General features: G+C 44.0%; 1 protein-coding gene across 1 annotated transcript in view; it reads left to right on the forward strand.

Annotated features, from left to right (window-relative positions):
• Positions 1-345: 345 nt before the first annotated feature.
• Positions 346-27061, forward strand: part of LOC144693608 (erythroferrone-like) — a 96917-nt gene continuing 70201 nt past the window's right edge. Inside the window, exon 1 of the mRNA XM_078563421.1 lies at positions 346-525. Within this exon, the coding sequence (XP_078419547.1) occupies positions 361-525 (165 nt within the window). The 5' untranslated portion in view covers positions 346-360. The remainder of the gene's footprint in view (positions 526-27061) is intronic.

The following is a 27061-nucleotide window of genomic DNA, read 5'->3' on the forward strand; positions in this document are numbered from 1 at the left end:
AATCAAGGCACAAGTGAATCTTGCTTATAGGAAAATAGGAACACCAAAGAAAGACCATTTTCTTTGGAAGATAATTCTATTCTTCCTTTTACGAGTTTATTCAAGGACGTAACTTGTGGATCAAAAATAACAGCATGTAGAAGAAAACCTCCGAATATGAGGTTCAACTGAAAGTGAGTCTCGGACTTCTCTGTATAGGAACCTGCCAATCCCAGTGTAAACGCGATCTAAAATCTCCAATTCGGAAGCAGCAAGACAAATCGAATCCATACTCTGGGAGGAAGGAAAAAGCAAAAATTTATAATATCCTATTTATATTTATATTTGTCTTGCTGTGGACAGCAACATACACGGAGACAAATGGCGGCCTCACTCGCAGTGCTCCTGACCATTATGTTGTGTGTCGACTTTGTGCTGTTTAAGTTGGTGCTGTCTGATCGGAGTGTTGTGAGTGCCATGGGGAGAAAAGCCCTGCCAGTGGAAAAGGATTTGGACCAAATAATAAACGTGCCAGACAGCCAACAGGTAAGTGAGCCCACAGGTAAGCTAGCAAGTGAGTGAGCCAATATACAGGTGGGCAAGTGTGCAAGTGAATGAATGCACAGGTGTGCGAGTGTGTAAGTAGGTGAGCACACAGTGGAGAGAGTGATGTTCTGAATCAGGCGCTATTCTACCTTGCTGCTTTTTGAAAGATTTGGATTTTTTTTAAGAATCTTAATACCACCAGAAAATTGTATTTCCAAGGATTGAGTTACAGACTGTGGTGTAATTGAGGTATTTAGATTGTTTATAGGTGCAACAACAGACACCCTGGGAGTTAAGTTACAGGCTGGAAATAAGCAAAGAGTTTGTATGGTTTATATATAGATTAATGGTTACAGAGAATGAGGTACAGGATGGAATCTAATCGAGGGCTTCAGATGGTTTATATATAAAATAACAGGCAGCTTGGGAATGAGTTACAGACTGGAATTTAATCAAGGGTTTCGTATGATTTATATATAAAATAACAGATACCCAGGGAGTTTGCTTTTAAGGAATCTGATCAAACGCTTCATATGGTTTGCATATAAAATAATAGACACTCCTTGAGTGAGTGACAGGTTGGACTTAAATCAAGAGACTTGTATACTTCATGTGTAGAATAATATTGAGGAGTAAGTTACATGTTGGAATTAAATCGAGGGGCTCCGGTGGTTTACATAGAGAATAACGGATATTTGGGAGCAACATATGCTTCAATTCATTTTTGTAGTGTGCGGGCGATTTGTTTAAGTGTGTGGGCCCTCAAATTTTTTTTGTGCGGCTGCGCATATGTGTAATTTAAAGGGGTTGACTTGTGTATGGTGTGTGCAGGAGATTTCTGCAGCCATGCAGCTTAAAGGGAACTTGTTCAGGAGTGAGTTACAGGCTGGAATCTAAACAAGGGACCTGGATGGTTTATACTTAGAATAATGGATACCCGGGAGTGAGTTACAGAGTGGAATCTAATTGAAAGGTTTGGGTGATTTATGTATAGAATTCTGGATACTGAGGGTATAGATTAGAAACTAATCGAGGGCCCTGGATGGTTTATGCAAAGAATAATGAAAAACTGGGAGCGAGTTTCAAACTGGAACCTAATAAAGGGCTTTGGGCGGTTTAAATATAGAATACTGGATAATGAGGAGTGAGTTACAAACTGGATGCTAGTCAAAATGTTCCTAAACTGTTAACTGAGCTTTGCCTTTCTGTTTCTCTTGCACTCTTTCACTTTTGTCCCACACTTATGTTTGCCTCCAGCTCATTTTCTCATCCCACCCTCTCTTTCTATAAATCGGTCTTGTTCTCTCTCTCCCCTTTCTTCTGCAGGTCTGGCGCTCCTCATTTTACCCTTACACTCCCCCTGTAGCCCTCAGGACCTCCCACAGTTTTCTAACAAATATACTTTGGCTGATTTGCTCAGTTTGTACCATTTGCCTTTTTTTTTAAAAAAGGTCCACAAATGTAGGAAAATGGCCTGGAGGTTGAGGGGATGCAGTGGGGGGTGGGGGATGGCGTTGGTGGTGTTGGGGTGGGATGGGTGGTGGTGAAATGGGGGCTGGGAAAAGAGAGGAAATTCAATGGCCAGGAGTGAAGGAGAGCAGGGCTGGAGGCAAGGGAGGCTGCCAAAATAAAGCTTATTTACAAACAATGCAGCAGGAGAGGACACTAAGATGATGGGAAGTACCTTATGATTGAAAAAGAATGAAAGAGAATGAGACCATCTTTTTTGGGGGAGCAGGAAGAATGAGTGGAAACTCAGTGTATGAGTTATATGGTTCTAAATGTAGTGACCAATGGGATGCCTGTGACTAGGGCTATGAGGAGTATGTGGCCCGTACTTAGTCTCCGACTGCACTGGAGGCGGTGAGGCTATTTGATAGTTTGCATGTATAATAATGAATATATGGCTGAGAATTACAGGCTAGTATCTAAATGAAAGGATTTGGATGGTGTATGTTGAGAAAACATGGCAGTGAGTTACAGACTAGGATCTAATCAGTGAAAAACAAGAAAGAGACAATGAAGATGTGGAGACTGAGGCATAAAGTCACTGATGTTTGTAAACTGGTGAGCTGTTTTGTCTAGTAACCTAACGAAAACCTGCTAAGAATCTTAGCCCACGCCTGTTAGAGATGGGATTGTCCAGCCCTGGGCATTAGTGATAGCTTTGTGTGCCAAGAAAGCTCAGTGATGATGAACATGATACCAAGCTTCAGTCTGATATCATTTGATTGCCACAGCACGCGATACATTCCAGAATATTTAAATGGTACAACTGTCTATTTAAAGGGGCAGTGCAAAACCATAGCACGCTATACATTTCGGAGCCTTCAAAGGACACCATCGCCTACATAAATGGAAAAAATTTGGAGCAGATGCTAAGAAGATAGAGGTTGTGAAATGAATAAGAAAAATATAGAAGGGAAAAAAGAATTCTCAAGAGTCGTATGGTCCAGGAGGAGTGCTTCTACGCAAATGTGAAAAGCATCAGTCTAACCGTCAGGAGCAATAATAAATATGGAGGGACATGAGGTTGTAGACTTAATGAAAACTGTAGGGTGAAACGAAATGTGTTGGCTATAAAATTTTCAAGAAAGATAGAAGGGGAAGAAAAAGATTGAGTGGCCTTATTAATTGAAAAGAAAACACAACCGTAGAAAGGGAAGTTCTCATTGATGATGGCGGGGTCAAACAGCTTCTGACTTGAGTTGAGAAATAATAAGGGAGTATTTTCCATATTGGGGGTACTTCATGATACTGAATAGTTGGAAAGAAAATGAGGGTGAGAATTGAATGAAATATGAGGTTTGTATCAGTGGCAGATATGTAATTATGGGGGACTTTAATTATCCTAAGGCAGACTGCGATAAGGCAGAAGTTGTACAAATGGGAAGGGATTCTTAGAATAAGTTCCTTAGAACTGTTTCCAGTTAGTACGCTGTATCTCCACCAAGGAAGGATGCAGCATTGGAGATGTTCTAGGTAAAAAGGCAGGCCAGGTAGGTGACTGAAAAATAGCAGAACATTTCAGAAGCTGATACATTTCACATTGAAAAGCTACTGAAATGGAGCCCAAGGTAAAAGTGTTGGATGGGCTACCTTCAGCGAACCTCATCCAGATTAATTGGTTAGAAAAAAAAATAGAAAGACTTGCATTTATATAGCACTTTTCACAACCAGTGGATGTCTCAAAGTGCTTACAGCCAATGAAGTATTTTTAAATTGCAGTCACTATTATAATGTGGGAAACACAGCAACCAATTTGCACAGACATAACTCCCACAAACAGCAATATGAAAAAGACCAGATTTTCTGTTTTTATGACGCTGACTGAGAGATAAGTATTGGCCAGGACAGCATGGGTAATTCCCATGGTCTTCTTTGAAATAGTGCCATGGAATCTTTATATCCATCCCAACAGGCAGATGGGGCCTTAGTTTAATGCCTAATCTGAAAGATGGCAACTCCAACAGTGTCGCACCCCCTCAATACTGTACTTGAGTGTCAGCCTAGATTTTTGTGTTTAAGCCCTGGAGTCAGACTTATGACCAGAGCCTTGTGAATCAGACGTGTGCTACCTGCCAGTAAGTAGTGAACCAGTTGCAGGAGCTATATAAGATGGTAAGATGGAAGCTAAATCCATTCTGACTTAGAGAATAAGAGGATCCATGGATCAATATAAAGGTTGGATCAAAAATGAGGTCTAAAAATGTGGCATGTGTTAAATGTACACGGGATAATACAGAAAAAAGTGAGTTATTTAAAAGATGTTGCAAAAAATGAAATGAGGGATTGTGGATAAAATATGAGTTCATTGCACCAGGGAACACTTAAAAACACATGGACTAAGAAGGGATTTCCAAAAGGCAGGTCCTCATTGACTAATTTAGTTTAATTTTTTGAGAAAGTCAGAGACCATGGGTCGATAAGAATGTGGTGGATGTTGTAAGTATGGATATTTGTCAGTCATGTGATAAACATTATATAAAGGGCTTAAAGCAGAAACTGATATCTGATATTAAAATGAATGTGGTCACGTAGATAGGGAGATGGCAGGAGGAGATCAATCTCCATTATCTTTTCTTGATCTGCAATTTAATGATCTTCACTGAGTCTTCCACCATCAACATCTTGAGCCTACCATTGACCCGAAACATAACTGGACCAGCCAGATCAACATCATGGACAGGGTTTTCCGCTCGGCATGTGGGCGTGCCCGAGTGTGAAATAGCGCCTGATGTCGTTGGGTGAGCATCCCGAGGCCTATTAAGGCCATTAAAGTATTAATTAACTGCTATTTTTCGCTGCCCATCTAACCTTACAGTTTGCGGGCAGGCGAATCAGCCAGGTGACCTTTGTACTTTTGAGGGAACCTCATCTATGGGCGGGATGAGGTTTCCAACATTAATTTTTTAAAAAATGTTTTGACATAATTTTTACCATGTTTCTGGTCACGTGAGTGAGTCCTATGTGGGGACATTTTTTCTGATTTTCACAATATTTATTTTTGATTTTAATATTCTTCAGCTCCCCGAGGTAGCTCCCTGCCTTCAGGGAGTTTTCAGTGTGCGCTCCCCCCGCACCCACATTGGCTTCCACACTTGCCATCCTCCTCCCCCAATGCCCCTGCAGCGCTGAGCTTCTCAGTGCGCCTCTCACACTGGCTGGCCGTTAATTGGCTGGGGCAGGGATCGGGGGTCGGGGGCCAATCGCGGGTCGTGGTCCGTTTCCCGGCTGCTCCTGGGCCCGCCCGACGACCCGAAAATCCTGCCCCGTGGCTAAATGGGGTAGGATGCCCCATAAGAAGTGGCTTACCTACTGACCCCGTAAAACCATCCCACCACCAAGACTCAGATCAGGAGCACGATGCAATACTCGATACTTCGTATATCTTATCGCGTTGTCTCCAATATGAAGAAGCTATCTGGGTGGAAAATAGGAGTGTAAAGGGTTGATAAAGACCAATCTGGCCAACCTATCAGTCATTAATAACTCCTTTACTCCATCCCAGCTTCAAGTAACATTCCCAGTTTAGTGATGAAAGTTCTGCCCCTTTGGCAGAGATATGTACATTTCTAAAACAAAGGCAGAATTGAAGAAAGATCTGTGTCTCGTATAGATGGTTGGCAGTGAAGCAGTTTACTATACTTTGTGAAGATTATTACAATGTGTTTTTTACTTTGTGATTCTTTTTAATTTAATCTCCGTTAATAAGATTTAACGGAGAGAAGGTTCTTGAGATGGATGAAGACCATTTTGACTTTGATAGGTGAAGTTCATGTTTAGAACAACTGAAGAAGCATAATAATAATATCAATGTAAAACCCATTTACAAATATAAAGCAAGGGATTAGTGAAAGTAATTCAGCCCTTCAAGCCTGTCTATTCCACAGATCAAGTAGGACCTGCTATCTCATGGACTCAGTTCAATACATTTAAGCCATTGGAGAAAGGTTGTGTAAAATTTGCTTTCCCAAATGGTTCACTCTCAGATCAACTACAAAATTTGAAAATCTGCTTAAGAGTAAAAGTTCCTCAGATGCAGAATGAGATGCTGTTGAAGATCAGGTACAGCATGGGGTTGGATACAAAGAAAAGCTCCCTCTGCAATGTCCCATCAAACACTCCCAGGTCAGTTATAGCATGGGTTAAATACAGAGCAAATCTCCCTCTACACTGTCACCATCAAACACTCCCACTGCAGGTACAGTGTGGGTTCAATACAGAGTAAAGCTCTCTCTGCAATGTCCAATCAAACAATATCATGTCAGGTACAACATGGGTTAGATGTAGAATAAAGCTCCCATTATACTGTTTCATCAAACCCTCCCAGGTCTGGTACAGCATGGAGTTAGATACAGGGTAAAACTCGCTATACACTGCCCCATCAAACACTCCCATGTCAGGTACAACATGGGTTAAATTCAAGGTAAAGCTGCCTCTACACTGTTCCTTCAAATACTCCCATGGCAGGTATAGCACGGGATTAGATACACAGTAAAGCTCCCTCTACACTGCTTCGTCAAACACTCCCAAGTCGGATAGAATATGGTTTAGACAAAGTATCTTGCTGGTTCAGGTTTTGCTTCCGATACATGTCTTAGGAATTAACACAGCTAGGAAAGAAACAAATACGTCAAGCAATTGGTTGAGGGATTTGAAATTTGTAGGCAGAACTTTCCACTGGTGTCAGGTGTCAGCGGACAATATGGCGGGAAGGCCAAAAATCGGTTTTACCGCATCGTGAAACGAGTTTGCAATCGTCTGCTCCACCCGTCAATGGCGAGCCCCTTTTCCCACCTCCGCACGTTGGAAGCCTCATTTTAATACATCTGCATATCATTATAAGGCCAGCCTGCCGGAATCATCCCCCCGACACTGGATCATCTGAGCATATCGACATGATTGCATACTGATGTGTTTCACGACTGAACATAAGCACCTGGCGGGCTGCACTTTACTCGGGATTTCGAGGTTAGTTTGTCTACCTTGCTTCGGGCAGCACTCGTGGTCATCAGCGCCAGGCTTCACAGGCAGCACCACATCACTGTTAGGGGAGCTCACGGGCAGGTTTCTACCTGCCACACCAGCCATAAGGTGGGGGTGGATTTTCAATGGCTGCAGGGTGAGGGTTGTACTGGGGAAGGGGGGTATCCCAGGGTGTGTGTGGGGGCACATGTTGATCTGTGCCAGTGGCCTCAAGATGATAAGGGCTGAGGAGGCAGTCTCCAGAGGAGATGAGGCCAGATGGAGATGTGAGGGTGTGTGTGTGAGAATGGGTGGTGACGTCCCTTGAGCTGTCAGTGAGTGAGATGCCAGTGAATGTGTGACGGGCTTGAGTGTGTGAGTGTAGAGTGATGAGATGGTTGCCATACCCTGGCTGCACGGATGAGATCATTCACCCTCTCTCTGCATTGGATGGCCAACCTCTCCTGTGCAGCATTGGCATTGATCACTACTGCTATCAGCTACCAAGCTGGAGTGGTGAGATTGATGGACCTCCTGTAGCCAGAATGTGGGTAGAGGACATCATGGAGGGCCCCCATGGCATCCAAAAGGTATTCCAGGGATGCACCACTGAATCGGGGTGGGGGGCTGCAGTCTTCTCACCTTTCAGGCCATACAGCAGTCCTGGGCTGGGAGGGCTGAGAGGTGTGCACGTGGCTGCACTTTAAATAGGGCACTCGGTGTGAGGAAGCAGCGAGGTGACCGCATGGTGGGAAAATGAATGCCCAAATGCCATCAACATGGCGAGTTTTCCTGGAATGCTGATTAATGGGCAGGATTGTGACGATACAGTGTGAAAAGCCCCCATCGTGGCCGGTGGGTAAAACCTCTTCCCACCTGCTACCGCATTCCGCCCCATGGCCTTTCACTGAGAGAAGTGCATGTTTTGGACGCTATGCGAGCTAGAATGCTGTTGCCATTTTTTTGCAAGTCTTCTTTTCTGACATTTGAACCCTGTTCTGGTGAAGTCCTACATTGGGAAGAAGCTGAAGGCAGGAGACCATGTGCCATTCTGCCAACTGCCAGTAGAGGGCACACTTCTTCCTACTATAGATTGTGGGGCAGAAGTTGAATCCTCACAACCTTCCCTGAAATCCCAAACAAAGGCTTCTGTTAAAAGCCACATGGACATGTGTACTGGATGGGCTTGAGCAAGCTACTACCTAATACCTCTCTGAAACATCACATTCTGATTCATTCAGACATCTTTTAATGTTGGTTACTCTGGGCCTTAGCCTTTCAGCTTAGTAACTTCCTCTATGTCAATATTCAGTCTTCCTATAGTCACTATTTCACAAAATCCTTTCCAATGACACGAGTATTGCCGGCAAGATCAGTATATGTTGGGAGGATGTTGATTACAGAATGACGTCTCTTAAAGAGGTCTTTCTGGTCTTCAGTAGGTTAACAGCAAGTCTTTATTGACAACTTGTAACTATATACATATAGTGAGTAAAAGGTACAGACAAGGAGCCACCTCCATGTCTAGGTCTTCACATCTCTCTGTTCAACAGTACACTGACCCTAGGTCTGGATCATGTGCTTTCTTATGTCACTGTGTGGGCGGTACTCTACTCAGTCCCACATTAACCCTGAATGGGCCAGACCCTTATACTACACCTCCCCCCAAGTCTTTATCCAATATATATGAAGTTACACTAGTTTCCTTCATGGCCAGAATTTTTGGCTCGGCGAGCAGGGTGACATCAAGTGGGCATCCTGACGTCACCACTCGCCATTTAGATTTGCAGTTTGGCAGGCGCGCAATCGACTCTGCTCTGCGTGCCCGCCAAACTGTCAAAGGCATATTAAGGCCACTTAAATATCAATTAAAGTAATAAACTAAGCTGCCCTTCCAACCTTAAAGTTGGCGGGCAGGCGAAGAGCCCAGGCGGCCTTCGCATTTTTCATGGAACCTCATCCACGGGCAGGATGAGGTTTCATGAAGGGTTTATAAATTAAATAAATGTTTTCATTAATGTTCCTTGACATGTCCCAGCTCATGTGACAGTGTGACATGAGGGGACATGTCTTAAAATATTTTCTTTTCTTTATTTAAATTTTTAAACCTTAAACTAATCTCCCTGAGGCACCTCCCACACTGGGAGCGCACAGCGCTTCCGGGCGCAGGTCACACTGGGCAGGGCTTAACTGGCCCGCCCACATAAAATGGCGGTGCGGACCCGATTGGGGATGTCAATTGGGTTCGCGCCTGCCCCCGCACAACCCTCACCCGACGGGGGGAAAATTCTCCCCCATGTCTTACATTGTTATCAGTCTCATGCATTTACATTGTTGTTACCACATTATTACTATTACTGCTATTACTGTATCGGCATTATTACAATATTTGCACACCCCCATCTTCCCCCTTCAAGTCCTTGAATTTATAGGTTCAGGCGGCCTGGAAGCCTTATAACCCTTCTATATTTCATTCACCATTCTGTCGGAGGAGTGGTAGGCTCTATTAGTTCTGGTTCTTTCTATTGGCTTGGAGGTTGGACTGGCATTTGGGTATGCTTTCATTCTTTTCTTCCATCGCTTCATGTTCAACTGATGTTGGTCAATTTGGCGGTTGTGTTGATCCATGGTCGCTGCTCCGGTAAATCGTTTCTTGCGGGGTAGGAGAACATTGAACCCATCTCTGCATCGCTTCTTTCTTGTCTCCTTCCTATTTGCTCGATGCCCTCTGTGGCTGAGGAAGAGAATTCCTCTCGCGAGAACAAGGTTTAGTGGTATGCTCACCTCTGCTTTTCGTTGTCGATGGTGGGAGACTGCTACCAGGTTGCAGCACCCCCTGTAGTTGTCGCATGTTGGCTGGAAGTTGCCATGTGTGCACGGTGGTTGCTGTATTGAACAGCTGTACTGTTGTCATAGATGGAGGTAGAGGCCTCTCGGACTGCTGATTACTCTGTTGTACCACTCCCACTGGAGGCGTCGTAGTTATCTCATGGATGGTAAGCTGGTCTGACCACTGGGAGTTTTCTGGGACCTGCAGTAAGAGTTTGCCAACCTGTTCCACAAAGAGAGAGTTGAAAGCTGGAGTCCGAGTCAGGCTCTGAATCAGGATTGGGTTTTAGCCACAAGTTTTGTTCGAACGGTGCTTCTGACACTGGATCAGTGAAAGGGCTCTCAGGACTAGCTGCGGCCTGGAACTTTAAAAAATGTAGCTCTATCCTTGCAGGTTCTGTGGTCTCTGTGTTCTGAAGCTGGACTTCCAGGAGAGATTGAATGGCGTTGTCTGCTTCAGTAAAACCTCTGCCTTCAGCTCCCAGGCTCTTTTCTCTGGAACGTTTTCTGGCGAATTGTCTCAGTGTCTGCAGCTTTTGTTGGGAGCTTCTCTCTTGTCAGAGTTGCTGTTGAATTTTTTTCTTTTTTGGTCCTCAGCATTTTAGTGAGGTTGAGGGTTTTTGATCTGAGCTGCCATCATCTTGGGAGGATGTTGACTACAGAATGGTATCTCTTAAAGAAGTCTTCGTAGTCTTCAGTAGGTTAAGTCTTTATTAACTATTTGTAACTATATACATATATACAGAAAAGGATACAGGCAAGGAGCTATCTCTAGGTCTAGGTCTTTACACATTTCTACTCAACACCTCACTGATCCTAATCTGGGTTCACATGTCCTCTTGCGACACTGTGTGGGTGAAGCTGTACTCAGTCCCACATTAATCCTGTATGTTCCATGACTCTTATACTACAGGATATTTCGTCCATCTATAGTTCCCTTTGAGAAGATAGGGGAGCTGTCTTCTTTAACCACTTTAATCCCTCTGGTGAAGGTGCTCCCACAGTGCTGTTAGGAAGGACATTCCAGATTTTGACCCAGCAACAGTGAAGGCAGGACAACATATGTCCAATTCGAGATAGTAAGTAACTTGGATGAGTACCCGGGAGTGGTGGTGTTCCCATGTATGTGCTACCCTTGTCCTTCTAGGTGGTAGTGGTCACACTTTGGTGGTAGCGGTGAGGAGCTGTTACTGTTGAAATGTTGAAAATATAAAGCTAAGTTTGGGTATAATTGATTATCCCAACAGAAGTCCAGCAGACTTCTTGATTTTGAAGTCACTGCAAGCTCCCTGTGTAATGTCACAAAACCGTAGCAGATTCTGAGATCAGCATTCTCTTGCCTTGCTATTGGAAAGAAGTTAGTGCATCAGCAATGTAGAAGATTGTCAATGAATTGAGATGAAGGAATACCACACAGTGATTGCAAGACTGTGTTTCGATAACTTGGCTAGCATCAGTTAATCTGGTGATTTCTCCCTTAGCTTTGTTGCAAAGAGCATCTAGAAATCATGCATTAGAACGGAAGAACTATTAGAAATAAGGTTATTGATTTGATTACTCACATTCTAACCATATCCCCCAATAAACTCTATCCAGAAGCACATCCAGTTATTTCTTGAAGTCATCTATACTGTTTCTTTCAGTGGCTCATTTATTTTATGTCTAGCACCCTTCCTGAGAAGTAGCTTTATTTACTCCAAATGTTCAAATAATAGTTCTTACCTTTTACACTTTCTGCCAGTGTAATATTTCTAAAACAACTTTATCAATCTTCATTGTAATTTTGAAAACTTGAGAGGTAATCCTAAAGTGATTTTTCTCTAACATGTGCAACATCTTAAAACTCTCTCTGTAACTCGGATAATTAAGGTCTGGCCCAGTCATTGTAATCTGCCTTTATAGAGCACGATAGGACCATTACTGCACCTCATATATCAGGGTGGAATCTAACCCAGTTTTGGATACCACATCTACATTATAATGGTTCATACTTCCTCACAACAATTTAAGTTAATGCTCACAGCAAATAGGCAGTTTCGATAGGACAGACTGCATCTCCTTAGATTCTGTCTACTTATACAGTGAGTGGAATGTGTGTAACAGGACTAATAATTATTCTTTACCTAACACACATCACACCAGCTACCACAGGGAAAACCATTGCCAATCCATCACAATCAGGCTAAGCTTGCAAGTTAAATGTATTTGTTTAATTACACAAAGGCAGAAAATACAAGTTACTGGCACAGAAGACAATAAAAATAGAATCTACCCAAACAAGGCTAAAATACCTTCAGAACATGTTTCTCATAGAGTCTGATAATTGGCAGAAATTTGGGAAGGAACCAATCTAATGTTCTATTTGTTTTTTATTCAATGTGAGCATCACTGGCAAGGCCAGCATTTGTTGCCCATCCCTAAATTGCCCTTGAGCAGGTGGTCATGAGCCAATTCTGAACTGACGTAGACCATTTGATGTGAGTACACCCATAGTACTGTTTAGGGAGGGAGTTCCATGAGTTTGGCCCAGAAACAGTGATTGAACAGCAATATATTTCCAAGTCAGGATGGTGTGTTACTTGGAGGGGAGCTTGCAGGTGAGTGGTGTTCCCAAGTGTTTGCTGCCCTTGTCCTTCTAGGTGGTAGAGGTTGCTGGTTTGGAAGATGCTGTCAAAAGATGAGTTGCTGCAATGGATCTTATATATATAGTGCACACAACTGTCATTGTGTAACGCAGGTGGAGAGGGTGAATGTGTAAGATGGTGGGTAGGGTGCCGATCAAGGGCGTTGCTATGTCCTGGGTGGCATTGAGCTTGTGAGTGTTGTTAGAGCTGCACTCATTCAGGCAAGTGGCAAGTATTCCATCACACTCTTGACTTGAGCCTTATTGATGGTGGAAACGCTTTAGGAAGTTAGGGTATTTGTCACTCTCCACAGAATTCCCAGCCTCTGACCTGTTCTTTTTTATTCATTCAGGGGATGTGGGCTTCACTGGCTGGGCCAGCATTTATTATCCATCCCTAATTGCTCTTGAGAAGGTGGTGGTGAGCTGCTCTCTTGAACCGCTGCATTCCATGTGGTGTAGGTACACCCACAGTGCTGTTAGGAAGAGAGTTCCAGGATTTTCACCCAGCGACAGTGAAGGAACGGTGATATATTTCCAAGTCAGGATGGTGAGTGACTTGGAGGGGAACTTCCAGGTGTTGATGTTCCCATCTATTTGCTGTCTTCATTCTTCTAGATGGTAGTAGCCATAGGTTTGGAAGATGTTGTTGAAGGAGCCTTGGTGAACTTCTGCAGTGCAACTTGAAGATGGTACACATTGCTGCCACTGTGCGTCAGTGGTGGAGGGAGTGAATGTTTGTGGATGTGGTGCCAATCAAGCGGGGCTGCTTTGTCCTGGATGGTGTCAAGATTCTTGAGTGTTGTGGGAGCTGCACTCATCCAGGCAAGTGGGGAGTATTCCATCACACTCCTGACTTGTGCCTTTTAGATGGTGGACAGGCTTTGGGGAATCAGGGGGAAAATTACTTGTCGCAGGATTCCTAGCCTCATACCTGCTCTTGTAGCAACAGTATTTATATGGCGAGTCCAGTTCAGTTTCTGGACAATGGTAACCCCCAGGATGTATAGAGTAGGGGATTCAGTGATGGTAATGCCATTGATTTTCAAGGGGCGATGGTTAAATTCTCTCTTGTTGGAGATGGTTATTGCCTGGCACTTGTGCGGCGCGAATGTTACTTGCCGCTTGTCAGTCCAAGTCTGGATATTGTCCAGGTCTTGCTGCATTTGGACATGGACTGCTTCAGTATCTGAGGAGTCACGAATGGTGCTGAACGTTGTGCAATCATCAGCAAAAATCTCCCCCCCTTCTGATCTTATGATGGAAGGAAGGTCATTGATGATGCAGCTGAAGATAGTTGGGCTGAGGACATTACCCTGAGAAACTCCTGCAGTAATGTCCTGACGCTGAGATGACTGACCTCCAACAACCATAACCATCTTCCTATGTGCTAGGTATGACTCCACCTAGTGGAGAATTTTCCCCCTGATTCCCATTGACTCCAGTTTTGCTAGGGCTCCTTGATGCCGCATATATCAACGCTGCCTTGATGCCAAGGGCAGACACTCTCACCTCACCTTGAGAGTTCAGCTCTTTTGTCCATGTTTGAACCAAGACTATAATGAGGTCAGGAGCTGAGTGACCCTGGTGGAACCCAAACTGGGCGTCAGTGGGAAGGTTATTGCTAAGCAAACGCTACATGATAGCATTGTTGATGATCCCTTCCATAACTTTACTGATGTTCGAGAGTAGACTGATGGGGCAGTAATTGGCCGGGTTGGATTTGTCCTGCTTTTTATCTACAGGACATACCTGGGCAATTTTTCACATAGTAGATGCCAGTGTTGTAGTTATACTGGAACAGCTTGGCTAGGGGCACGGCAAGTTCTGGGGCACAAGTCTTCAGTACTATTGCCGGAATATTGCCCTTAGCCTTTGCATTATCCAGTGCCTACAGCCATTTCTTGATATCACGTGGAGTGAATTGAATTGGCTGAAGATTGCATCTGTGATGCTGGGGCTGTCCGGAGGAGGTTGAGATAGATCATTCGCTTGGCACTTCTGGCTGAAGATTGTAGCAAATGCTTCAACATTACCTTTTGCACTGATGTGCTGGGCTCCCCTAACATTGAGGATGGGGATATTTGTGAAGCCTCCTCCTCCAGTGAGTTGTTTAATTGTTCACCACCATTCACGACTGGATGTGGCAGGACTACGGAGCTTAGTTCTGATCCATTGGTTATGGGATCGCTTAGCTCTGTCTATCACTTGCTGCTTATACTGTTTGGCATGCAAGTAGTCCTGTGTTATAGCTTCACCACGTTGACACCTCATTTTTAGGTATGCCTGATGCTGCTCCTGGCATGCCCTCCTGTACTCTTCATTGAACTAGAGTTGATCCCCTGGCATGATGCTATTGGTAGAGTGGGAGTTATGCCGGGCCATGAGGTTACAGATTGTGTTTGAGTGTAATTCTGCTGCTGTTGATGGCCCCCAGCAGTTCATGGATGCCCAGCCTTGAGTTGCTAGATCTGTTCGAAATCTATCCCCTTTAGCACTGTGTTGGTGCCACACAACATGTTGGAGTGTGTCCTCAATGTGAAGGTGGGGCTTCACCTCCGCAACAACTGCGAGGTGGTCACTCCTACCGACACTGTCATGGACAGATGCGACTGTGACAGGCAGGTTGGTGAGGAAGAGGTCAAGTGTCTTTTTCCCTCTTGGTGGTTCCCTCACTACCTGCCGCAGACCCTTTAGGACTCGGCCAGCCCAGTCAGTAGTGGTGCTACCGAGCCACTCTTGGTGATGGACATTGAAGTCCCCCACCCAGCGTGCATTCTGCACCCTTGCCTCCCTCAGTGTTTCCTCCAAGTGGTGTTTAACATGAAGGAGCACTGATTCATCAGCTGAGGGAGGGCGGTACATGGTAATCAGCAGGAGGTTTCCTTGCCCGTGTTTGACCTGATGCCATGAGACTTCATAGGGTCCGGGGTCAATATTCAGGACTCCCAGGGCTACTCCATCCCAACTGTATGCCCACTGTGCCGCCACCTCTGCTGAGTCTGTCCTGCCGGTAGGACAGGACATACCCAGGAATGGTGATGGTGGTGTCTGGGTCATTATCCGTAAGATATAATTCCGTGAAGATGACTATGTTAGGCTGTTGCTTGACTAGTCTGTGAGACAGCACTCCTAATTTTGGCACTAGACCCCAGATGTTAGTAAGGAGGACATTTCAGGGTCGACCTGGCTGAGTTTGCCTTGTCATTTCCAGTGCCTAGGTCAATGTCAGGTGCTCCATCCTGTTTCATTCCTTTTTTGAGGGTTTGTAGCGGTTTGATACAACTGAGTGGCCTTGCTAGGCCATTTGGTCTAGGACCATAGGGCATAATTTCAGAGTAAGGGAGGGTCACACATTTAGGACAGAGATGAAGAGGAATTTTTTCTCTCAGAGGGTAGTGAATCTGTGGTATTCTTTACCACAGAGGGCTGTAGAGGCTGAGTTGTTAAATATATTCAAGACTGAGATACAAAGATTTTTAATCAGTAAGGGAATCAAAGGATATGGGGAAAAGGCAGGAAAGTAGAATTGAGGAATTTCAGATCAGCCATGATCTCATTGAATGGCAGAGCAGATTCGATGGGCCGAATTGCCTACTTCTACTTGTCTATGTCTTATTATGGTCTTATTTCAGAGTGCATTTAAGAGTCAACCACACTGCTGTGGGTCTGGAGTCACATGAGTCCAGATTTCCTTCCCTAAAGGACATTAGTGAACCAGATGGGTTTTTACGACAATTGACAATGGTTTCATGGTCATCGTTAGACTTTTAATTCCAGATTTTTATTGAATTCAAATTCCACCATCTGCTATGGCAGGAATTGAACCCAGGTCCCCAGAGCATTACCCTGGGTCTCTGGATTACTAGTCCAGCAGCAGTACCACTGCACCATCACCTCCCCTGTAGCCACTATATATAACTGTTACAGTTAAGCTTTTCATCAATGCTAACCCCCAGGATGTTGATAGTGAGAGATTCAGCGATGGTAATGTCGTTAAACATTAAGGGGAGATTGTTAGATTCTCTCTCATTAGAAATGGTCATTGCCTGGAACTTTTGTGGCACAAATGTTGTTTGCAACTTATTAGTCCAAGCCTGAGTGTTGTCCAGGTCTTGCTGCATTTGGACATCGACTGCTTCAGTATCTGAGGAGTCACGAATGGTGATGAACATTGTGCAATCATCAACAAACATCCCTACTTCTGACATTATGATTGAGGAGAAGGTCTTTGATGAAGCAGCTGAAGATAGTTGGGCTTAGGACACTACCCTGAGGAACTCCTGCAGTCATTTCCTGGGCCTGAGATGATTGACATCCAACAACCACAATCATCTTCCTTTGTGCTAGGTATGAATCCAAGCAGTTGAAATTTTCTGCCAATGCCCATTGACTTCAATGTTGCTAGTGCTTCTTGATGCCTTGACACTTGGTTAAATGCTGCCTTGTTGTTAAGAGCAGTCACTCTCACCCCAACTCTTTAATTCATCTCTTTTGCCCATGTTTGGATGAAGGCTGTAATAAGATCTGGAGCCAAGTGGGCCTGTCAGAACCAAAACTGAGCATTGGAGAACAGTTTATTACTGAATAAGTGCCGCTTGATAGCACTATCAACAACACCTTCCAACACTTTGCTGATGCTTGAAAGTAAAGCGATGGGTCAATTATTGGTTGAGTTGGATTTGTCCTTCTCTTTGTGGACAGGACATACCTGGGCAGTTTTCCACATTGTCGGGTGGGTGCCAGTGCTGTAGCTGTACTGGAACAGCTAAGGGACACAGTTAGTTTTGGAGCACAGGCTTTCAGAACTATTTCCAGAATGTTCCGAAAGGTCAGAGTCTAGGAATCGTGTGACGAGTAACTCACCTCCTGACTCTCCAAAGCCTGTCAATAAGGCACAAGTCAGGAGTGTGATGGAATAACCTCCTGAATGAGTGCAGCTCCCACAACACTCAAGAAGCTCAACACCATCGAGGACAAAGCAGCCCTCTTGATTGGCACCACATCCACAAACATTCACTCCCTCCACCCCCGACGCACAGTGTGTACCATCTACAAGATGCATTGCAGGAATTCACCAAGGCTCCTTAGAGAGCATCTTCCAAACCCACGACCACTACCATCTAGAAGGACAAGGGCAGCAGATAAATGGGAACACCACCACCTGGAAGTTCCCCTCCAAGTCACTCACCATCCTGACTTGGAAATATATCACCATTCCTTCACTGGCGCTGAGTCAAAATCCTGGAACTCCCTCCCTAACAGCATTGTGGGTGTACCTACACCACATGGACTGCAGCGGTTCAAGAAGGCAGCTCACCACCACCTTCTCAAGGGTAATTAGGGATGGGCAATAAACGCTGGCCTGGCCAGTGAAGCCCACATCCCATGAATGAATAAAAAAAAATGTTGTCAGGGCCCATAGCCTTTATAATATCCAGTACCTTCAACTGTTCCTTGATATCATGTGAAATGAATTGAATTTGCTGGGGACTTGAGGAGGTGGCCACGATGGATCATCCACTTGGCGTATTGGGCTGAAGATGTTTGCAAATGTTTCATGTCTTTTGCATTGACATGCTGGGCTCAGCCATCAATCAAGATGGAGATGTTTGTGGAGCCTCCTCCTCTGGTCAGTTGTTTTATTGTCCACTGCAATTCATGACTGGATGAGGCAGGACCGCAGGGCTTTGATCTAATCGCTTGTTTTGGGATTGCTTTGTTCTGTCTATCGGAGGTTGCTTCCACTGTTGGGAAGCATCTGGTCTTGGGTCTTGTTGCTTCACCAGGTTGGTACCTTGGGCAAAATTTTTACCTCAGTGGGCAGGCGCGTGCCCGACCCGCTCGAGCGTAAAATGAGGCGCATTGGCGTCGGGCAAGTATCCCGATGTCAATGCGCAGGCGTGCGATATTTCGATCGGCAGGCGTGTGCGGGAATCGGCAGTGCGCCAGCCAACAATTAAAAGGCCTGTTAAGGCCATTAAAGTCTCAAGTAACTTACATTTTACGGTTGGCATGCAGGCGAAAAGGCCAAGCGGCTTTTACACTTTTTAGAAAACCTCATCCACGGGCGAGATTTATTTGTTTCCAAAAGCAAATAAAAATAAAATAAAATTTTTAAAGTTAATTAATTACGTGTCCCTGCTCATGTGCATCACATGAGGGGATATATTTTATAACATTCTTCAATTCTTTAATTTTTTTTCGAAAACTCTTCACTGCCCTGAGGCAGCTCTGGGCCTCAAGGAGATTCTCAAGTGGGCACTCACGCCCATGCGTGAAGTTCACACTCACCCTCCTTGCCCTCCTCACCCCACCCGCACAGGCAGCGCTGAGCAGGGCCACTAGCGTTTCACGCTGGACGGACCTTAATTGGCCCCCCCAGTGTGAAATTGCCTTCAGGCCTCGATCGTGGGCAGCAGTCGGCTTCTTGACCTCCCCCCACCTGCGCCCACCCCTGCCGAGCCCACCCGACAAGGCCTAAATTCTGCCCCTTATTTTTAGATATGCCTGGTGTTCATCCTGTCTTGCTCACCTGCTCTCCACATTGACCCAGCGTTATCCCATGCCGTGATGGTAATGGTGGAGTAAAGGATATGTCAGGCCCTGAGGTTACAGATTGTGGCTGAGTGAAGTCCTGCTGCTGCTGATGGCCCACTGTGCCTCATGGATGCTCAGTTTTGAGTTTAACAATGTGATATGTGTTTATGGGTGATGTAATATTCTGTTCACTACATAGACCTCAAGTGTCAAAGCTGAATTTAATGTAGACCAATTGTTGCCTAGTTAGCCAATCTAAACTGGGAGGGGCACTACAATTGGCTCAGTGGTGCTGAGGGAGTGCGGAAATTGGTCAAATTTCCAAATCCCCGTTGTGAGTGAGTGACCTCCAACTGGAAAAGAGAAATGTAGATGCTAAATTCAGGTTTGGTCGCAATTCCCCTTCAGTCATATCTCCAATCTTCACTCAGTGTTGAGGTTCACAGGCTAGAACTCCCTTCCTAACACCACTGCGAACGTATGTACACCATATGAGCTGCAACGGTTCCAGAAAGCGGCCCATCACCATCTTCTCAAGGTAAAACTAGGGATGGGAAATAAATGCTGGCCTTGCTAGTGATGCCAATATCCTTGAAAGAATAAATAAACAAAATGGCATTTAGACTACAGGCACCCAGGGAGCTGAGCCCCACCACCATCAGAAGAGGGAGAGAGGAGAAAACATAGGCAGAAAAGAAAGAAAGCTGGTGAAGATGTGACTGCTAGATAGGGACATTTGCTGATTAATGCAGTGATTATGGAATGGAGCCTGACTTCATTAATGATTGATGTTCTCTAACTGACTACGGCAATGACAGATATTCAGCCCCTGATTAGTCTAATGACCTGTCTCTTGCATCTGATCCTTGCAATAACCAATCTCTGCTGCCTGGCGCTATTCACATCCCCGTGCTGAGTGATGTCCTGTAATTGCTTTGCTGACTGATAGATTGAATTGCAGTAATTACCAAACTCTTGTATCCAATTGCTACAATGACTGATCAGTCCCAAAGACATAAACCAATTCAGATTCCTGTCAAGAATGAGGCCCAGCCAATGACTTCTGATTTCCTTCACTACATCAGTGTAAGGGCCAATTCCCGTGCCTCCATTGAATGGACTGGTTGCTGTGGCTCAGTTCATAGCACCCTCGCCTTTGAATCAGAGGGTTGTGGGTTCATGTCCCACTCCCGGAAACCAAGAACTGTGATTGTACTCGAAAGAGTTGCAATCTGTGACTGTTGATAACTCGAAAGAGTTTCCCTGCCCCTGATTAATGAATGGTCTGGTCCCCTGCCACTGATTTGGTCCCTTGCCCCTGATTAATGAATGGTCTGGTCACCTGCCCCTGATTAATGAATGATCTGGTCCCTTGCCCCTGATTAATGAATGATCTGGTCACCTGCCCCTGATTAATGAATGATCTGGTCCCTTGCCCCTGATTAATGAATGGTCTGGTCACCTGCCCCTGATTAATGAATGATCTGGTCCCTTGCCCCTGATTAATGAATGATCTGGTCACCTGCCCCTGATTAATGAATGATCTGGTCCCTTGCCCCTGATTAATGAATGGTCTGGTCACCTGCCCCTGATTAATGAATGGTCTGGTCACCTGCCCCTGGTTAATGAATGGTCTGGTCACCTGCACTCGATTAAGGAATGTTCTGATCCCCTGAACCTGATTAATGAATGGTCTGATGTTCTGTGATGTGCGTCAAATGTGTCACATTTCTGTTAAAATATCTCAGACCCATGTTGTAAGACCACTTTGGTTTTGTGTCTATAGGCTCCACCTGAAGATGAACATTCCTCCGTAGGGAATAATTATTACCTCAACTGAAGGCATAACTTACATTAACTTAACGTGCACACATTAGAAGTGGCCAACTGGCTATGATTTTTCCTCCATTAAAATCAATACAGGGAAATTACCAGACAGCAGACACATTATTTTTGTTGCATGCTTATGGTGTGCAAGCTATCTAGCTATAAGCAAAGGATCAGAAAATCTGTTCCTACATGCGGGTTATTACACTGCTACGTGCAGCTTTTGGCACCCACCCTTCAAATAGACACTGAAAGATTAGAGAGGGTTCAGTAAAGAAAAATAAAGAGAATTCTGAGGCCAGAATTGTAGATTAAGAGGGTTGGTTGACAGATTGAACTGGAAAAATGAGTGCTGACAGGGTACGGGATCCAAGACTTTACAATACCAAGGGACATAAAGGCATAAGCAGATCATTTAAACAAAACTATAGTCACAAAGCTATAAACGGTGGCTGCAGGATCAGCTGTCATACTGAAGATCTGTGCATCTAAGCTAGTCTCTTCCAAAGCCACATTACTCCAGTACAGCTCGGACAATAGGGAGATTGTCCAGGGTATATTCTAGCCACAAAAAAACAGGAAAAAGCAAACCTGGCTAATTGTCACCCTATCAGCCACCTCCCAATCATTGACGAAAAGCCAAAACCACTCATTCCAAATTCTTCACAGTCTTGAATCAGATATGGACACAAAAGCTGAATGCTAAGAGTGAAGTAAGACTAGCTGCTCTCAACATTATTCGATGGAGTACGGTATCAAGTGGTGAAGCAAAACTGAAGTTGTTGGGTGTCAGAGAAAAAGCAGCTTATACCTGACATAACATAATTAGGATTATCAGAGACTAATCGTCTCAGATCCAGGAGTTCCTCAGTGAGATATTCACAGCTCCATCATATTTAGCTGCCTCATCAACGACCTTCCCTCCACAATGTCAGGATTGCGACTGATGATTTCACAGTATTCAGCACAGCTTATCTTATAACAAAGCAGCACACAAACTGAGTAACATTCAGACTTGAGCTGTCAAGTGGCCTCCACCAGCACCGCCATCACCAAAGTCAACACTATTAACATCTCGGGAGAGACCACTATTGACCAGCAGATTTACCAGGCCAACCATATCAACTTATAAGACCAACTAATGGCTGGAGCATGGGGGCAAGTCATGTGTTGAAACCTCCAGAAATACGTTGAATCACAGTTGGCAACCTTGAACAGCTGCAGACCCTGTGGTAATGGTTTTCCCACAGTGGTGTTAGGCAGTAAATTCCATGACTTTGATCCAGCAATGATGAGGGAACATTGACAAATGTTAAAGTCTGGATGGCCTGTGATTTGGAGAGGAACTTATATTTGATGACAAGAATGCTCGTGTTCATCAGAATACTCTATCCATACCCCTAAATACCTCTAATAAATCTCTTCTCTGCCTTCTTTTCTCCAAGGAAAACACTCCTAGCTTCTCCAATCTATCTTCATAGGCATTGCTGCTTTTGTCCCTCTCAGGGGTAAAAGTCCAAGGGGATGGAGGTCCTTTCAAAGTAAGCTTGGTGATTTGCTGCAGTACATCGATGATCTGCAATGAGTGGCTCACCTCTTGATCCCTCCAGTTACCCCTCCAACATCCACAAGACTCAAATAAATTTGCTTTTATGGTTGCAGCTGCAACAACACACAAGGTGCTTAATATCAGCCAGAACAGCGCTGTTAGCTTGATTGGTGCCATGGTTACTTAATTCATATCCACCTCCTCCTGCACTGATACATTGTGGCTGCACAATGTACAATCTACAGGATGTACTGGAGACTGATCTTCAATTCCTAGAGGCTCCAGGCCAATCCTGGAGGGCTGGCAACTCTAGTTCAGAGAGAAGGCCCACTGTCATCTCTCTGACCAACTAGAGACGGGCAACGATTGCAGCCTTGTCAATATTACCCTTACCAAGCTGCTCGTATTACACTTTAAGTGGGCTTATTCCTCCATTAAAATAGCAGACAGTGGAACCTCACTGAAACATGTCAAGAAATGCTATGTCAATATCTCTAAAAGTGATCTCCCGGCTACTGCCTCAACTTTTCAGCTGTCAGAGTGGGCAGGTTAGCTCATTTAAAAAGCAACTGGACAAATATCTAATTGAGAATAGGACTGTAGGTTCTGAGGCTCAGTATAGACAGAGGTGATTGAATATTCTGATGAACACTAGCGTTCCTGTGTCCCATTGGGAATATTGGAATATCACATGTGAGGAATGTAACTCTTGGATTGAATTAGTCAGTTTGTGATGTTGGGTCAAAATCTGCGAATTTGGGCAATTCTCATTGGAGCCAATGGCACGCTCTGAAAACTTGACCTGGAATTGCCAAGTGTCTAAGATGGTAAAAGTGTACATGATCAAATGAGAGTTGCAGACTTGTTGGGACAAAGGTCAGTTCTCACTACAAACTGGAGCTCTGTCATGATACTTGCTATTCATAGTAACATAAATGTTATTGCACTGATACAGGAATTTGCTTATTACAGTATTGGTTACCAGAATTCCGTCACACGTACCAGGAATAATTCCAGTAAATGTTTTGATTTAATTGTGGTTTAAAGATTCCTGAATCTTGGCATTCTCTGCCACTCAATCTTACCCGACTGCAAATATCACCAGTCAGTATAGTATTAGTACCAATTCAAAGACACTCCAAGTCTAGTAAAGGCAGTGAGGTACTGATGAACTACATGTTGGTAAGAGGAACATGGAGAGACAATATAAAATAAAGGGTACAATGCTAAGTGGGTGCAGGAGCAGAGGGACCTGGGAGTATATGTGCATAAGTCATTGAAGATGGCAGGACAAGTTGAGAGCGTGGTTAATAAAGCATACGGTGTCCTAGGCTTTATCGATAGGGGTATGCAGTAAGACCAAGGAGGTTATGTTGAACTTACATAAGACAGTAGTTCGGCCTCAGTTGGAGTACTGCATCCAGTTCTGAATGCTGCACTTTAGGAAGGATGTGAAAGCATTAGAGAGAGTGCAGAAAAGATTCACAAGAATGGTTCCAGGGAAGAGGAACCTGAGCTATGAAGATAGATTGGAGAAGCTAGGAGTGTTTTCTTTGGAGAAAAGAAGGCAGAGAGGAGACGTATTAGAGGTATTTAGGGGTATGGATAGAGTAGAGGGGGAAACTGTTCCCACTCGTGAAAGGATTGAGAACGAGAGGGCACAGAGTTAAAGTAATTAATAAATGAAGTAAAAGAAACATGAGGAAAAACCTTTCCATGCAGTGGGTGGTTAAGGTCTGAAACGTACTGCCTGAGAGTGTTATGGAGGCAGGTTCAACTGAAGCATTCAAAAGTGAATTATACAGTTATCTGAAAAGGAAGAATGTGCAGGGTTATGGGGAGAAGACAGGGGAATGGCACTAGGTGAATTGCTCATTTGGAGAGCAGGTACATACACAATGGGCCGAATGGCCTCCTTCTAAACTGTAACAATTCTGAAAATGTTGGTGTTCCCAATTGGTGGAGGTTCTCACTCAGATGTATCAAGGCATACTCAGCATGGGAAATGTTAATGGCACACTAATGCAGGGCACATTTTATTGGATTTGGGACTGAAATATTATTAGGACGGTGTAGAGGGGCCTTTACTTTGTATCTAACTTGTGCAATACCTGACCCAAGAGTGTTTGGTGGGACAGTGCAGCAAAAGCTTTACTCCTTATCTAACCCAAACTGTCACTGTCCTGGAAGTGTTTGATGGGACAATGCAGGAGAATTTTATTCTATTAACCTGTGCTGTACCTGACCTTGGAATATTTGATGCAGCAGTGTAAGAGGAAGCTTTACCCTTTTCCTAACATGACCTGTTCCTAACCTGGGAGTGTTCAATGGGACAGTGTAGAGGAAGCTTTGCACTGTATCCAACCCATGCTGTACATGACAAGAGAAAGTTTGATGAGACAGGGTAGAGGGAACTTTATTATGTATGTAACAAATACTTTACCTGGCCTGGGAGTGTTTGATATTGCATTTCCCTTGGTTTTCACAGTCAGTAGTTTTCGCATTGAAATGAAGAATTGCTTTCATTATGCTCAATATTTACCTAGATTTGGGGATTGGGTTGGGGTGATCACTCCCCTTCTTTCTTCCTTTGCCTTCTCCCTGTGTCCCAAGTATAATGAAAACATGCTGTGGCAGATTGAGATCAAAGGAGTTATTCTTCCTAACCAAAGCTGCCTTGAAGACTCACTATCATATGTAAGATTAGATCTCTCGATATGTATGGAGATCTTTGTTCTTCAGTTCTGAAGATTTGTGTACATTGCTGTACAACACGATTTCGGGCAAACAGATTGTAGGCCACTCACGTTAACCCATTCGTAGTACCCTCACGCTATGACAGTCCCCACCTATCTATTGATCTAAATTTAAACAGGATGGCAGGGGAAAATTCACGTTTAAGTCTCATATTAAAGAAGCATTAACTATCCAGCTCGGGAACAGAAAGCAAATTTGGTTGATAATGTTGGCGAAACTGATCATTTCAGAGGGATTTGGGTAAATTAAGTGGATAAAATGGCAAAATAGATTTCAGTGTGGAGTACTATAGAATAATATAGGAACAAAGGTAGGCCCCTTAAATCTGTTCTGGCATTCAATTAGACCATAGTTGAACTCTACATTAACACCATTAAATCTATCAATCTCAGTTTTGAAATTTTCAGTTGACCCATATCCTCAAACGTTTTTGGGGCCGGGCGGGGGTGGTGGGGGGGGGGGGGGGAGTTCCAGAATTCCACTACCCTTCGTGTGAAAAAAGTGCTTTTTGACATTACCCCAAATGGCCCAGCTCTGATTATAAGGTGTTGCCCCCTTGTTCTACACCACCCCAATCAGAGGAAATGATTTCTTTTTATCCATACTGTTAAAAAATCATTTTGTTAAAATTATTTTGTTAAATGTTAGACTGTACCTTTAAAGATAGTCCTGTGATGTAAGATCACATGATCTATGTAAACCAACATGTTAGCAGCATGGGATACCTCCACAGCCAGTGTAGAGATAGAGATGGAGTTGAATATGCATGTGTAATTGCCACTGGCTGTATTGTAATGTTTCCACTTAGAAAGTTGTCTACAGATCAGCTCTATTACAAATAGGTGACAAGGCCACACTATAACAAACTGGAGACAAGGATAAATCAGGATAAATCAAGACAAATTAGAATTGGTACTGTACCTCATCCAGCAGTTGTGAGTATCAACGTCCATTTAAAATAACAGAAGATATACTCACCCAAAATGCCATAGTTTGGTTGAATCAAACCCTTTGAGCCAGCCACAAATGTTTGGTCTCAGTTTGGTCTCAGATGTTTCGTTCTTTCAAACGAATGAAATTTCGGGGGAAGAGAAGAGGTGAGCAATCCTCTTGAGTATTTGTGGGAGCAAAACCTACAGTCTGATTCAAAGTTTGATGGCACCCAGTGCCCCAGCTTCAAAGAATTTTGGAGAACTGATGGACCTTATGAAGGGACATTTTCAATCCAAGCCCTCAGTCATGATGCAAAGATTCTGGTTCAATTCATGAAATAGAGCCCCAGATGAGCCAATTGCTAGCTATGTGGCAAATTTGAAGCAACTAATGGAACATTGTGAGTTCAGTGAAGCTCTGAACGACATGCTTAGAGGTCGTTTAGTGTGTGGTGTGAAAGAAGACACTATTCAGAGAAAATTGCTGGCCAAAGTGAATCTGGATTCTAAGAAGGCGTTAGAAATAGCGCTGGCCATGGAAAGCGCTGTAAGAGATTCAAAAGCAATAGAAAGGGACATAATGGCGCCGTAATCCAAATTGAGCGGGAACAGTCAGCTGAAAGTAACACGAAATAGCAAGAGTCTGCTGCGAAATGGGGAACAGCCCTCACTAATCGAAAAATAAGAAGAAATAATTTAGCGGCTAAATTGAAGAACAACTTTAAATGATGTGGAAACAATCAGCCTTTTAGCAATTGGCAGTTTAAAAAAGTGAAACGTTACTTTTGTCAAAGAAGTGGACTTATAATGAGACAGTATAAAGAGAGATTTAAACAGACTTGCAAACAACAGAAGAAGCCAATGAAATCTACAGTGCAGAAGAGCCTGAAACAACAAATTCTGACATTTATTTACTGTTTAACATGAAAGTTGGGAAGACAGAGCCAATATTTATTACAGTACAAGTAAATGGAAAACCATTAAAAGTGGAAGTAGACACAGGAACTTCCA

This window comes from Cetorhinus maximus, chromosome 19 (genome assembly GCF_964194155.1).
Source record: "Cetorhinus maximus chromosome 19, sCetMax3.hap1.1, whole genome shotgun sequence".
NCBI classification, from domain to species: Eukaryota; Metazoa; Chordata; class Chondrichthyes; order Lamniformes; family Cetorhinidae; genus Cetorhinus; species Cetorhinus maximus.